Source organism: Pempheris klunzingeri, chromosome 5 (genome assembly GCF_042242105.1).
Source record: "Pempheris klunzingeri isolate RE-2024b chromosome 5, fPemKlu1.hap1, whole genome shotgun sequence".
NCBI lineage: Eukaryota > Metazoa > Chordata > Actinopteri > Acropomatiformes > Pempheridae > Pempheris > Pempheris klunzingeri.
The window spans coordinates 23,141,588-23,155,837 of NC_092016.1; the positions used below are offsets into that span (position 1 = coordinate 23,141,588).

A 14,250-nucleotide genomic window follows, 5' to 3' on the forward strand; every position below is an offset into this window, starting at 1 on the left:
CAGTATGCCTGCCTGAAATAGTGCGGCAGGCTTAGCTCAATATACTACATAAATATTTACAACTTCATACTGAGTAGCTATTAATGGTTATTATTATACTTGGGAGGCCTGAAAATCATTTGGATAAGTCAGATTCTGGATTGTCCCCAAGAGCGAAACATTCACAGATTACTGTATGTATCAGTTGTGCCAATAATATCACGTTCTAATGAGGCTGCTACAGTAGACCAGATCGTATTCCTTACTTGAGACTGCAAATAGAGCTGATATTCCTTAGCGCTTGTGCGAGGTACATGCTGTTCTCCTCATTCAGCTGCACAGAGTCCAGACTTGGGGTGCAACCAGAAACACAAACACACACATAAAAAAAAAAGACACAAACAAGAACAGAACTTCAAAACATTACAGAAGCCACTCTATCCGTGTTCAGACATGCACATTCATATGTGTGTGTGTGTGTCTTACCAAAGATGTTCCAGACTGACACACTCTGCCAGTCCTTCGACGAGCTGCAGCCCTGCAGCCGCTGACCACACACAATGACAGAGACTGAAGAAGACAAGTTACAACACTGTAAAGCTCCTTTACTGTATGAGATGGTTAAAACAGTATCTATCTATCTATCTATCTATATGAATGTTAAAAATGCTTACTCGAGTGACCGTAGACGGGGAAACACTCTGGTCATAATCTGAGCTGCTGTGTCACTGATCACATGACCTGATAGACTGGGAGAGACAAAAAAAGAAGATTTCTTTCCAATTTGTACTCGCAACACAAAAGTTGAGTTGCTTTTATGATTATTTTTATACATCAACATGAAAAAGAGCCATGAAATATTGGAATCATTGTGACCATGATTAAAGAGACAAACTGAAAATAAAAACCTACTGTATGAGAAAAACAGAGAGAGAGACAGACCAAAGCTTTTTAACAGGCAGAACTTGCCGGCCATGTTTGTTGCGGTGAATGCTCCCAGGCCCCCTGAAATGCCTATAATTCACTGTGCGCGTGAACTATTAAAGTCAGCGAGGAGCACCATCAAATTAAACTGCTCATGAGGACAATGAGAGGAAACAAAGTGGCAAAGAGTTTGAGTGTTACTCACCTAAAGCACTGAATGGCTGCAGCCTGCAGTAAGGCCTCTGAGAGCTTCTCAGCCACAGTCACACACGACTCTTTGGAGCCAATACTGTAAAAAAATAAAATAAAAGTTTGATTCAGATGTTTGTTATGCAGCAATGTTAAAACAGAAGTTAGTGTCAAAAGTGAGAAAAGCTCTCACCTGAGAGAAGTGAGATGTGGCAGCGAGGGCAGAACAGAACAGAGAAACTCAGCTCCCTCCACACCTAGGCTGTTGTGGGTAAACCTGTGAATAATGACAACAACATGATGCATTTCAGTTTGTTTCTTCCACTTTAGTAACACATCTCCCTCATATACGGCCGTGCACACATTATACATACACCAACTCCAGCTCTGTCAGTAAAGGACACCTCTGGATGATGCTCCTCAGGGACTCAAGCTGGTTCTCAACTGAACAGTCCACAAGGCTGGAGGGGAGGGGAGGGGAGGGGAGGAGAGGAGAGGAGAGGAGAGGAGAGGAGAGGAGAGGAGAGGAGAGGAGATTGTATCTAAGTGTACTTTTAAAGGTGCCAAATATACATAATGTATATTTCATCACAGCAGTGCTCAGCAGTACAAGACAAGCTAACATGAAGTTGGTATTATGCCAGGACATGCCATCACACTTGTGTTACAGGTACATATTGGACCATGATGATCCTTCGGCTGATGAATGTGAAACCAGCCTTTTAATGTCAAATACACATTTTGTCAGGAGGGGCACCTGAAATGTATTACCTGAATGAAGACAGCTCAGCGGGCTTCATCAAAGACAGGTGTAACGTGCTGTGGTGAACTCTGCAAAGCACATGTCCACAGTGCTGTTACGCATGACAACATAACAACATTATGTGTGATATGTTTGAATATAAGTTTTGCTCTGTGTGTGTGTGTGTGTGTGTGTGTGTTGAATTTTGCACATCTCACCTTATAGCGTGTATGTTGCTGTTGAGGTCCAGACAGAGAGACACCAAACTGACAGCTTCCTCCGATCTGATCCAACACTCCTCAATACTGACAAGGAGGAGGGAGAGAAAAAGAGCTTGGCAGTTCATTCAGCTATTTGGACACAAACACAGAGGCGTGTTTATCCAAAGCAATACTCACTGAGTGCTGAGTAAATGCAGATCTAACCGCTACCGTACCTGACACTGACTCCTCTCGGACTGCTGCTCAGCAGCTTCACAAAGTCTCTGATCCAATCTGACTGCAGCAAATTGTTCTTTAACCTGTTGACCAACCAGGGAGGAATAATTACTGATTTGAAGATGACTATCTAGGATTGGGGTTTAGCATGGAAACTAAAATAAACACTTCACAGATCAATTTCTATAAACACCAATAACTATGAACAACTAAAAGCCTTGTTTAAAATGGTATTTCTTCAGGAAAATAAGAAATATGCAAGAAAAATTGCTTTTTGTTTTTGTATTCACTTTTATATATTCTTTAATTCATTAGATGTTTAACCATCAAAGTCCCCAAAACTAGAATTACAAGGTTTTCATATATTTGCAGCCAATAAACAGCAATTACATTTGATTCAAAAATGCAATGATTTCTGTTTCCCTCAACAGGCTGAAGTTGTAGAGAAGCTTTTAAATGTGCTGTGCTGAAGATGGAGCTGTACTTACTCCAGTTTGGTCAGACTGGGACAGGCAGACACGATCTCTGCTAACCTGACCAGATGGCCACGTTGCAAACTGCTTTCTCTGACACTGGCAGGCAGGAAACACAGGAAAGGAGAGAACCAACAAAGAACAACTCAGCACATGAGGACATTTATACTGTAGATACTGAATATCTAACTACATTATCAAACAAACAGGCAGACCCCTAACTGTCTGTAAAATGATAATCAAACACAGCATTAATGGTGTCACCGTGTAATGACAACATGTGGGTAGAGCTTGTTCTTGTGTTTTATCAATTCCTGCCTGTTTCTATCTGTCTATCTATCAGTTGCTCCTGTAGGAGCAGATATGGTCCTTTTAGGGCAACTCAAGGAAAAGATAACCTGCGATCTGTGATCCATCTCATGCTGAAATATACATTTTGAGGTCTAAACTGTGTTGAATGTCATTTTAAATTCTGGTAAATCTGGTAGATCAGGATCAGGAGCAGCTCACATACCACTTCAAAGTGTCACTGAAGGTTTCCGTGTGAATCAAATGGAAAGCCTCTGCACAATGACATGCGTACTTAGACTTTTGTCATTTTGGATTCATGTCCTACCTCAGAGTTTTTGCACAACCCCCCTCTTGTGTATACCAGATGAGACACCTCTCCTCTGCTCCCAAACTAGCAGCAGACATCAGGACAAAGAGGCAGACAGGAACGAATACTTATTATCTAGTTAACTAATCAGTGAGTTACATTGAACATTGAACCTCTTCATTTTCTTGCTCATTTGTTCACTCGTTTCTTTAATGCACAGACTCACCTGACTTCTACACCAGTGACATCATTACAGGTACACAGGGTGCTGGCCACATCCAACAGCCCCTGCTGGCTCAGGCTGTTGTTGCTCAAACTGTGGATAAAGACACATTAAAAACCAGAGAAGTGTTGTTTTTCTGTACGTATAACTGCTGTATAACCATTTTTCAACACTGCACACTGTAATAGTTGGCGTTTGATGTTGTTTTTTTAAAAACAGACAATGTATTATGAAAAACAGGTTTTAACAAGACGCCTGTTCCAGAGAATACATGCCGACATGAGACAGCAGGGAAACCACAGGTATTACAGATAAAACTAATGATGGCTGAACTCCATTTAGCTGTTTCAGCTTCAGGGTCCTGGGAGCTTTCCTGCTGTTACACTGTCGGGTCTTACTGCCATCGTAACTTTGCTTTTCCGACTCTGACGAATCAAAATGTGATACAAGCCTGTCATTACTTGGCTATTGAAGACTAAGATATGTACCAGAGCCCAATATTTCAGTTTCAGAACAATGACATGACAGTAACAATAAATAGAAGACATTCCATTTGAAGCAGTAAACTACATTGTAAATGACATTATTATACATAAAACCTTCAAATAGAAAAAAATACTGTAGAAAAAAATATAAATTGTAATCCTGCATTTTCAGTTTAAACATCTTTTTGTTGATTTTGTCTGAAAAGACTACAATTATGTCACTACCGCTCTCATTGGCAGCACATAGACTATTCCTCTTTACAGTATGTGCGTCCTTTACTTAGTTCTCATTTTATGGTATTCCACACCACAGGACTAGCAGTGTGTCTCAATAGAGTGTGAGTGAACATGAAAGACAATCAAAACAGATAATTAAAAAAGTATGTTTATCATTTGTTTTGTTCTACACAGCTGCTAGAAATGATTATAAAACTAAAAATGGTAAACAGAAATATTTCACATGTATCTTACTTGACATAGCTGGTGATTCTAAGGTTTGGTAGAGAGTCCAAAAGGTGTTTCACTCCTTCATCTTTCAATTGGTTACTCGATAAACTGCAGTCAAAGGAAAGGACAACACAGCAGTAAGTACTGGTGTGTGTTAACAGAGCACGTGTGTCCTATAATAAATGAGGAAGACTGGGTTTGTGTGCGGCACGTACTCCAGCTCAGACAGCTGGGGTCCCTGCTGTAGGATCTCAAGCAGTCTCTCCAGGTTGTCGCCATCCAGGCTGAAGTGAGTTAACCTGAGAGAGATGGACATTGCATTAGGACTCTGAGTTAGCAAGACACAGTGTGGTTTTTTAGCTGAGAAAGTACTACCTTAGTTTGTGCTGACTCAAAAAAAAAAAACAGGCAGTTTTTTGGCAGTTTCTCTCTCGTCTCCTGCCAAATTATTTTTTTTAGTCATATAACAGCAGGCAAATTTCAGTTAGTCATCACAGACCTGCAGTTGGCTTGTTCTGCTTTCACACTGTCAACATGGATGAATGATTCAGTCTGATGCCTGAAGGAGAGTTCAAAGCAGCATTAAGCAAAAACATTATCAGCGACATATCAGCAAATCATAGAAAAAGTCACTTATTGTACTGATGTATTTCATCTAATCACTCCTATTCATTGTAGCCACTACAGAACCGACTGCCTAGATACAAAACTTTGGTTTTCAAATGTGGCGTCTTGTTGTCTGGATGTAACACAGAGAAGCATCGTACCTGAGCTCCACTGATGTGACTCTCTGACTGACAGTCAAGCAACTGAGCATCGTCAGTGCTGCAGTTGTGGATGTGAGGCAGTGGCTGACACTGAGGAAGGGGAGGATAGAGGTGATTCAGATGAAATCATATGGTTATCAAATCACAGCGGTAAAATTGATAAAGGAAAATAAATGCTAAGCTCAATATCTTTAAGGGTCATTGTAGCTTTTAAGGAATTTTTCCCTGAAATTGACAGCATGCTTTTGTGTGGTGAAGATGCCAGTAGACAATTAGAAAGAAGCCTTCTAATACCATGCACACATTCTTGGACAAATCTTAAAACTGGTATTTATGTCTCTCTGTGTGCTACTTACATCTATAAAACAAGATTCACACATTTCCCATTTCCCATAGTGATTATTTACATTCACATGATCATACAAAACCATCCACGCTGATTCATTCATGCATGTGTGTACATCCTACTTGAGTCTCTGCAGTGACGTAATCTTTGGCAGCACCTTCAGCAGATTCCTGACGGCATCATCTGTCAGTGGGCTGTGAGACAAACTGACACAACATAAAAGTATATTAGTGTCTACCTGCTCTGTTATAAATGATGATGATGGATTTTGGATGATTAAACTTACTCTAACTCCAAATGGGAGCGACACTGGACCAATCGTTTACACAGTGCGGTTACATTGGGCGGCAGGAGGCTGCTGCTCTTCAATCTACAGCATGAAAGAGGATCATTGTTTTCTATTTAAATTGCAGAGATGGCTCATTTGGTTCAATCAAATGACAAACTGCAGTCGCTTTATTGTAAACTGTTGTTGTCAAGTGTTTCCTAATAAAGGAGAATTTAAAAAAGAACAAATTTCAGAGACATAACTTGTAGTAAAGAGAAAATTGAAGTTAGAAGCAACTTTATTTCTGGATACTGTACCTGAACATCTTTGGCTGCTGTTTGTCATCACTAAAAGAGGAAAAGGACAGAATTAGCTCATTAACTGACAAATGAAAATGCAGACAGTGGCATCCAGATGTGTGAGGTTTTTCTACCTTTTGTCAGAGCAGAACTTCAGGGTCACCTGTTCTCTGCCTCCATCACTGTAAAACCATTATGAGGGTAGATCAGCAAGTAAGCATCCAGGTTTTATTCATTCATAATGCCAGTTTACAGGACCATTTCTATGAAAATGTCTTTGGCACACATGTCATTGACAGACAGGTGAAATCAATGCTGTTAAGTGGGATTAATCAGCAGTTCCAGTTCTAACTGTCCGTTTGCCACGTTGGTGAAACAAGTGCTCACTCTGTTGCTGCTCAGATAAAATCATTAAATGCCTAAAATGTAAAACAAAGAGTACCTGATGTGAATCTGTGTTAAGCTGTTATGGGAGCACAAAGCACCTGCCAGCATCAACACTCCTTCCATGTTGATCCTGTTGTAACTGACACTGAAAAACACACAAAGAAACGCCAGGGGGAAGGACATCATTTTCAGTTATGCTGAATGATGCCCCAGGAGAAACATACTAGCTGCCCGCGTTGACACATTATGTTCGGAAGCTGCTTAGAGAGAAACAACTTGCTGTTACCAACTAACCAATATAAGATTAGCTCATCTTAGCTAAAGACTCCTATCTGAAGGAAGAAGCACTGGCACTTATTCTTATGAAATATTCACCATACAACCGTATATTAAGGCTTGGCTCAAAACCACCAGTGTAGTTCCAGATTTTGTTTTTCAGAATTTTTTATAATTTCAAATGTATCTTTTGTCATTTTATCACTTGTGTTTGAGTCTTACTTGATTTCCTGGATGCTACGAAGACGAGGGAGGGCCACCAACAGCTTCCTCAGACCTTTGTTGCCCAAACGGTTGCTGGACAGACTGACAGAGGAGCACGTGGGATTAAAATAATGTCAGAGACAAGAAAGCTGCCCAAATAAAAGAAAGACTAAAGTAGACCTGGGATGCAGAAATTATAAAGAAAATATCAGTGTTCCAGACTGAATACAGATTGTGTTTCTCACTGTTTTTGGTTATGCTTTTGTGTGTCTTACTCCAGCAAAGTGAGATCAGAAGAGGTTCCCAAACTCCTCCAGACTCTCGTCAGATCAGCAGGCAGCAAACCACAGCAGCTGAGACTGAAGATTCATGATTACCATCATCAGCATCGCCACTAATACGGATATTCAGTAATATGATGTTATGAAATACTTTGGTTGTTCACTGTGCAGTCTGACACTGGAAGACTGTAGCTAATACATACCACAGTGTTTTACATATTTCATCTGCAGCTTTTTCTCTCCCTCCAGAGAACACCACGGACACCTGGACAGGATCCTGGAGCCTGAAGCAAAAAGAAAAACACAGTTATGTAGCAGTGCTGACATCAAAATTTGAGAACTAAATCAAGTAATTGATGTGGCTTATTATTACAAACATTATTATAAACAATATGTGAGTATTTGTGAATACTCCCAGTGTTTTATAACACTACTAATAACACACTAATAATGGAAAACTGGGGCTATCTGATACAATTTGAACATGTTGCAGTGGTGAGTGTTGCTGAAGAACAGCATGACGGTCCTGTCTGATGTGAGTGATGATAATTATGAATTTGGTAGAACAGTATGTTTTAAAAGTGTGTGCATACATGCATAAGTAGTATGCTATGCACATTACAGGCGTGTTTGTACCTGATGCGAAGCTCCATCACAGCAGGACAATCAGACAGCAGAGCAGTCAGGATCACCAGACCCTCCACTGAGGAGCAGCTGTCATTCACACTAAGAGGAGATGGCATCATTTAATTGTGTAGCAGAAGTGGTGTAGTGGTGTAGTCTTAAATCAAGTGCTTTGTGATAGGTAGTTTGGTACAAATCCAGTCTTACATAATCTTTTTGGTGATGTTGAACTTTGGCAAAAACTGTGTGAATGCCCTCAGAGTTTCCACATCCCACTGGCCTCCAGACAGACTAGGATGAATACACACACAATTTCATTAGCTTTTGATTAGCATAAATATACCATGCGTGTGATACTATTACAAATGGACCAATGTGACGCACAGACAGAATATCTCCTGTGGCTGGCAGTGACAAGAGGTAGTTTAATTATAACATGCAAAATGTCAGTTGTGGTGAACCCTGCTGTGGTGACAAAAAAGGAAGTGATGGCTTACATATGATCCTACCAACTTCTCTACTAACACCGAGTGCTTGCAATGTGCTTACCCAGGACAGAGGATAAAATAATAAGCCAATAACTGGCCGTTTGTTGTGTCAGTATGGTATACGCAGTGTGGAAGATCTTTTGTAAAAGTAGCAATATCACAGTGAGAAAAAAGTAAAAGTATGTAAGTATTATCAGCAAAATGTATTTAGTATCAAATGTAACTGTACTCATTGTGCAGTAAACTGGTGTTTTACTATTAGATGTTATGTTTTCTCATTGAAATCACAGCCGGATTAATATGTGTATTGTATGTCTGTTGGGTAGCTTAAGCTACAATAATGCATCATGGTTTAATGGATCATGTTTGTCCAAGTATTATTTAGCTTAGTAGGAGAATTTTCTGAATGCATAAAGGACCACTTACAGCATCAGTTTATCACAAACATTCAAAGACAACATCACCAAATTTGGAGAAAAGTGGTTTTCACTGTACAGGACGGGTATGAAAATTGTAATCTAAGATATAGTGGAGAAGAAGTTTAAAGTAGCATGAAATGGAAATACTCAAGTAAAGTACAAGTAGCTTGAATTTGTACTTAACTTCAGTAATTGGGTAAATGGATAAATACACTGGGTAAATATACTTGTATCACTGGGAGGTGGGGTACCAGAATTTGAGGTGGGGCGTTTGAGGTTACTTACTCCAGAACAGACAAGGCAGGGCAGCACGTCAATGACTCTGCAAGTTTTTGCATCTCAGGCTTGCTCCATTTCTGGTTCAGCAGGCTGGAGAACAAGTGGTACCGTAGAATTAAAATTAAAAATGATCAGCAATAAAGTGATAAACATCAAAACTGAACTTCTGGTCAAGGTTGCTTTCACATGCACCGTGTTCATAGCCACTGTACTACTAAAGAGGGACAAAGTTCTTCAAGGAAACTGGCTATGGGAAATGGGCTACTCGGGAAAGATCTGGACAGCGCTCAATGGTTGATAAGAGAGTTGTTGTCTACTGTCTTACCTGACTGTTGGTTCAGACTTAGCTTTATGGCTGCAGAGGGGAATAAATTAATAACATGTTAGATAGGATGCTGCTCATAGACACACTGTGCGATTAGATTAGTGATGTGTTAAACTCACGCGTTCAACTCTGGGTGTTGGTAGAACATGACTTCCACTTCCTTCAGTCCGCTGTGAAAAGAGAAAAAAAATAACACTTTTCTAACAATGTTTGCTTGTGTACTATTTTCTTTACTTGTTTATTTTACTTTTATTCAATTCCTTTGAGGTCAATAAAATTTGGAAGACTCAAAATTGCATGTGATGGAGAAAATTATAATAATAATAATTATTATTATTAAATCATTACTGCATGCTGACAGTACCAAACTGGTAGCATGGAGCAGTCAATAAATTGCAAAGTGTGAGAGTGGGTGGAAAATCACCCAAGACAGAGATCCCATAAGGCCTGTGTGGATGTACTGTCTATGGGTGCACGTGTGTGCATGTGTGTGGTCGTACTCTGCATTAATGTGCTGGATGTTCAAACATGAAGCCATTTTCCCAATGAGATAGTCCACTGCATTCAGAGAGCTGTTGTTTCGACCCAGCCTGTGAGGTGCACACACACACAAACAACTTTGATGCAGCTGATTTCAGATAGAAATCTACAAAATCTTGAGATACTGTGGTTAAATAAAAATACTGTCTCTTCAGCAATGTGCACTTACATTACTGAGACCAGTCTTGGTAGTTTGCTAAAAACATCGGCTATGTGTTTGATCCCTTCGTCTTTCAGATTGTTGTCGCTCAGACTGCAATGCAGAAACAAAAGCTTGGCGTCAAATCCTAGACCTGCATTCAAAATATTTCACTGCTTCAGTGCACAAGGCATCGGGTGTCAGCAACGCTATTTAGTCAGAAACACTGTAAAAATTATACGGAAAATATACTTGATTTCAGTGATGCCTGGACAGTTCTGTAGAGCAGAGGCCAAACTAGCTGCTCCTGTGGCAGTCAGACTGGCACCACAAAACCTTGAACAGACAAAATCAGTAAACAACATTCAAAGAAACCTCTCTTGATTAACTAGATTTGAATTCAAGATGGACACAAAAGCCAGAATGGAAAAAAAACAAAGTGTGACAAAGGAAAATTTGAATCTTACTCAAGTTTTCTCAGGGTTGTGAATTTTGGCAAAATGGAGGACAACTTCTCAGCAAATTTGTCGCCATACTTGCGGCTCCGAAAACTGTGAAAGTGTGAAAAAACGGTGAAAAATAACATAACATATGTCATTCGTCATTGTTGATGTTTCCCCAAAACATGTCCGATTTGTATGGAAAATTAACAAGAGGATTGAATCTCCTAGTTAATAATGCCAATATACTTTGTAGAATAATTGTTGATGTTTTTGTGTTTCTATCGCCGCTTCCATTTATTGTACAGTTACTGGTTAAGACTGGCACGTTGGTGAGTCAAACTGAAGCTATCAAAGTGCATACAGTGTGTGAGAGTTCACTCTTTCTTGAGCTGGTCTGATAAAGCCTCCCTTGAAGGCGGCAGCTGCTGTCCTTTCACATGGGTCCAGGCTGCTGTAAGTTTACTTATTACAGAAATACTCAGCCAGCCACATGGACACAGCAGGAGACAGAGAGCACACTATGTGAAACAGGTGGTCAATCAGCTGAGGAATGTGAAAGGCAAAGTTGCAGCTCTTTCCACATTCACTGCCACTGTCCTCAGTGCTAAAACATCCTAAATCAGACATGTCAAACTCAAGGCCTGCGGGCCACATCCGGCCCGCGATACAATTTCATGTGACTATTAAGAATGGCCCGTTGGTAAATAGCACTCCCACGTCTCATACTACAAATCCCACAATGCACTGAACAGCTGCCGCACTAGTGAAGACTCGTGCAGCAGCCCCTCCTCCCGCTGGTATAATGACACACCGATCAGCGGATCAATGCATCATCAGCGCTTTTATAGTGACACTTAAGCTAGCCCCCCAAAATAAATGGCTAAACATAAAATGGACTTTGAAAACAGAGACTTTCACACCTGTTTGTCGATATTGGGGGTAAACCTAAGTGTCTTGTTTGTGGAGCTATTGTAGCCGTAATTAAAGAATATAAATATAAGACGACACTATGAGACAAAAAGTTTGGCTGTTTAAATTCATATTTCTGAATAAAATATATATTATATACTATAATAAAATAGTCACTTTTAGACTCTCCACTTAATGTTGAGACCATTTGGCCCGCGACTTAGACCGTGTTTTAAATTTTGGGCCCTTCTTTGATTTGAGTTTGACACCCCTGTCCTAAATACACTGTTACAATGTACGTTTTCACCAACTGCTTGAGTACACCAGCCCTCTGGCAATAATCAATCAATCAAATACTTTATTAATCCCTGAGGGGAAATTCCGTTTACAGTGGGGGGGAAAGTGGGGAGGAAAACAAGAGAGAGAGGGGAGGAGAAAAAACATGCGACACCAGACTGTACTCATATGGAGTGCAGTGTGGGAATAGTTCTCACATGCCATAAGCATGCAACATGTTGACTGTGTATTTTGCACTTTACATGACTGATGGTCTCCAGGGTAGAGGTGAACAAAATAGAAAATGTTGCCTCAGAAGCCTCGAATAACAGACAAGATTTCTAAATTTTGAGAAGAAATATAATTTCATTACAGATATTTAATAACTCTATAGGCAGAAAACTGTGTGTGTGCATGTGTGTTGATGTTTTGTTTGGTCGAGTGTTTCTGTGGACGTACCAGAGGAAGTGAATGTACTGACACCTGGGCAACACATCTAAACACTCCAACTCCATTGAGCATGCTCCAAAGTCTAATCCGATGCCACTGTCACCTGCTGAGTTCACTACAAAAGCCAGAGCATCGATATCATTTGGTAATAGCCAGATGTTGCGCAGTTCGAGGGTCGGTCTCGTACCCACAACCTGCTGAGCCAGTTCCAGGTCCTGACTCTCCTGAACACAGTGGCAAAGCTCCAGTATCTGGGAATACGTAAGAAGTAAGTATTAGTAAGAAAAGAAAGAGAGAGAATGGGTGAGAAATATTTAAAGGGCATAAAAATCCGTACAGTTAAGCCATGTATCCATTTAACAGGATTGAGGTCATATTCTACCTTTGGTCCAGTCAGGGTGTTGCTGTTACACAGGTTTTTTAGCAGTTTCAGAACGAAGACTTGGCGTTTTCGGACCCAACTTTGACCTCCTGTTCCACCAGAGGTCCTGGCTAATTGAACTAAGGCTGGAGTGCAGTGTAGGGAAGCCAGGCCACATACATACAGGTGCAGGGAGTCAGTAAAGACTGTCCTCTGGTCTGACTTGGTCGTCCAGCGAGTTTTCAGACTGAATCTGAAAGTGTAATGAGGAAGAGAATAGAGCAAAGTCATTTTTATTGGATTAGACGTTTTATTGCAGTGTAGAGGACAGTTCATAGGCTCACCTGATGTACAGGAGGCACATTGGCCTGCTTTGTGATCAGCACATCATCAACAAGCTTTTAAAAAGCAGCTGAAAACATACCTCCTGCTGTCTAGTGCTTATGGGTTATGATTGGTGTGTTTGCTGTGTGTGTTTTAGATCTGTTCTTTCTTATGGCTGATTGTTGTTTCTTTTACTGTTTTTATTATCTTATTCATGATTATATATATATACAGTATATATAATTTTATTTTCATTTTACTCATGTGAAGCACTTTGTGATTTTGTTCTGTGCAAAGTGCTATACTAAATAAACCTTACTTACTTACTTACTTACATCACAATAGCATATCTTGGCATGAGAGACATATTTATCTTCACAGAGGCAAACCAGTGACTAATGTTACTGTTTTTGTGGAGATTGTAAAAATAGTCCATGGCTGCTGTCACAGCTGCAGTTTATTTACTGCATGTTAGGAATATTGACAAACTGGTACAGTACAGGATGAAAGAGAAGAATATTCTGGTGGGTATTACTCCGTTATTGCTATGCCAAACACAGACTTAATGAACTGTCTGAGTGGGATAAAAGCACACCACGTCATTTGACTGTCTGACTGACCAGGGGAAATCCCAGCACTCACTTGCTGGCATGCGTAAGGTTATCAAATTCTAACATAAAAGGGGTATAACTCAGAGCAGAAGTCCCCTGGCAGTCAGACCATGGAATTGGCAGTTACATGGCATGCGTCTCAACCACTGCGCCACCTGACACCAAGTCATAATTTCCGTCATTCAACAGTCATTCAGTGCTGTATAGCACCCTTTGGTGAAAACAACAACTTTTCATAGGATGAAGACCCTGATTAAAGTCCTGTGCAGGAAATTGTTGAAGGAAAGTAAGTGCAGACTTCAGTAAGTGACTTGTCAGTAAGTCTTGTTTTACACATTGGGTTTCCTTATCATTTGAGCACCTAGTTGGCTAGTGAAGTAGCAGCAATGAACTCTCTCTACAAAGAAAATATTAGGCTTAATTAATATCAATTTATTCATAGTGCGGCTTTACACAGGAAAACAGAGGTCGTGTGCTGCTCCTCACTGTTAGTACCTCCTTACCATACCCCCAAATCCCCCTACACACTCTCCTTCCTGCCCTCCACTGACCCCCTGAGCCAGCACTACTGTGGTTGGACCATCCATTTAGAATGTGTATCAGCATACTTGTGAATGCCTTTTAAGGAGGGCCACACATGTCTTACAGAGTGCTCAGTTTACACAACTCATCATGCTTCCATGGCAAGATTATTCCTGGAATGGAGTGTGACTCCTCTGCACCATGTTTCATTACTC

The 14,250-nt window shown here is 40.4% G+C and overlaps 1 protein-coding gene across 3 annotated transcripts in view; it reads right to left on the bottom strand.

Annotated features, from left to right (window-relative positions):
- Positions 1-14,250, bottom strand: part of nlrc5 (NLR family, CARD domain containing 5) — a 33,057-nt gene that overhangs the window by 6,123 nt on the left and 12,684 nt on the right. For 2 of the 3 annotated variants that reach the window (XM_070830727.1, XM_070830728.1), the window contains 35 exons: positions 12,600-12,831; positions 12,227-12,468; positions 10,607-10,690; positions 10,392-10,475; positions 10,170-10,253; positions 9,961-10,050; positions 9,580-9,630; positions 9,461-9,490; positions 9,142-9,225; positions 8,157-8,240; positions 7,962-8,051; positions 7,529-7,609; positions 7,320-7,403; positions 7,063-7,146; positions 6,620-6,709; positions 6,312-6,359; positions 6,196-6,225; positions 5,897-5,980; positions 5,733-5,816; positions 5,265-5,354; positions 4,997-5,056; positions 4,713-4,796; positions 4,522-4,605; positions 3,569-3,658; positions 3,361-3,426; positions 2,760-2,843; positions 2,271-2,354; positions 2,053-2,139; positions 1,864-1,923; positions 1,467-1,553; positions 1,286-1,369; positions 1,109-1,192; positions 654-728; positions 466-549; positions 246-329 (listed from right to left, as the gene is read on the bottom strand). In XM_070830727.1, coding sequence (XP_070686828.1) covers positions 246-329; positions 466-549; positions 654-728; positions 1,109-1,192; positions 1,286-1,369; positions 1,467-1,553; positions 1,864-1,923; positions 2,053-2,139; positions 2,271-2,354; positions 2,760-2,843; positions 3,361-3,426; positions 3,569-3,658; positions 4,522-4,605; positions 4,713-4,796; positions 4,997-5,056; positions 5,265-5,354; positions 5,733-5,816; positions 5,897-5,980; positions 6,196-6,225; positions 6,312-6,359; positions 6,620-6,709; positions 7,063-7,146; positions 7,320-7,403; positions 7,529-7,609; positions 7,962-8,051; positions 8,157-8,240; positions 9,142-9,225; positions 9,461-9,490; positions 9,580-9,630; positions 9,961-10,050; positions 10,170-10,253; positions 10,392-10,475; positions 10,607-10,690; positions 12,227-12,468; positions 12,600-12,831 — 3,027 coding nt within the window. The remainder of the gene's footprint in view (positions 1-245; positions 330-465; positions 550-653; positions 729-1,108; positions 1,193-1,285; positions 1,370-1,466; positions 1,554-1,863; positions 1,924-2,052; positions 2,140-2,270; positions 2,355-2,759; positions 2,844-3,360; positions 3,427-3,568; positions 3,659-4,521; positions 4,606-4,712; positions 4,797-4,996; positions 5,057-5,264; positions 5,355-5,732; positions 5,817-5,896; positions 5,981-6,195; positions 6,226-6,311; positions 6,360-6,619; positions 6,710-7,062; positions 7,147-7,319; positions 7,404-7,528; positions 7,610-7,961; positions 8,052-8,156; positions 8,241-9,141; positions 9,226-9,460; positions 9,491-9,579; positions 9,631-9,960; positions 10,051-10,169; positions 10,254-10,391; positions 10,476-10,606; positions 10,691-12,226; positions 12,469-12,599; positions 12,832-14,250) is intronic. The other variant, XM_070830729.1, reaches the window with a different exon arrangement.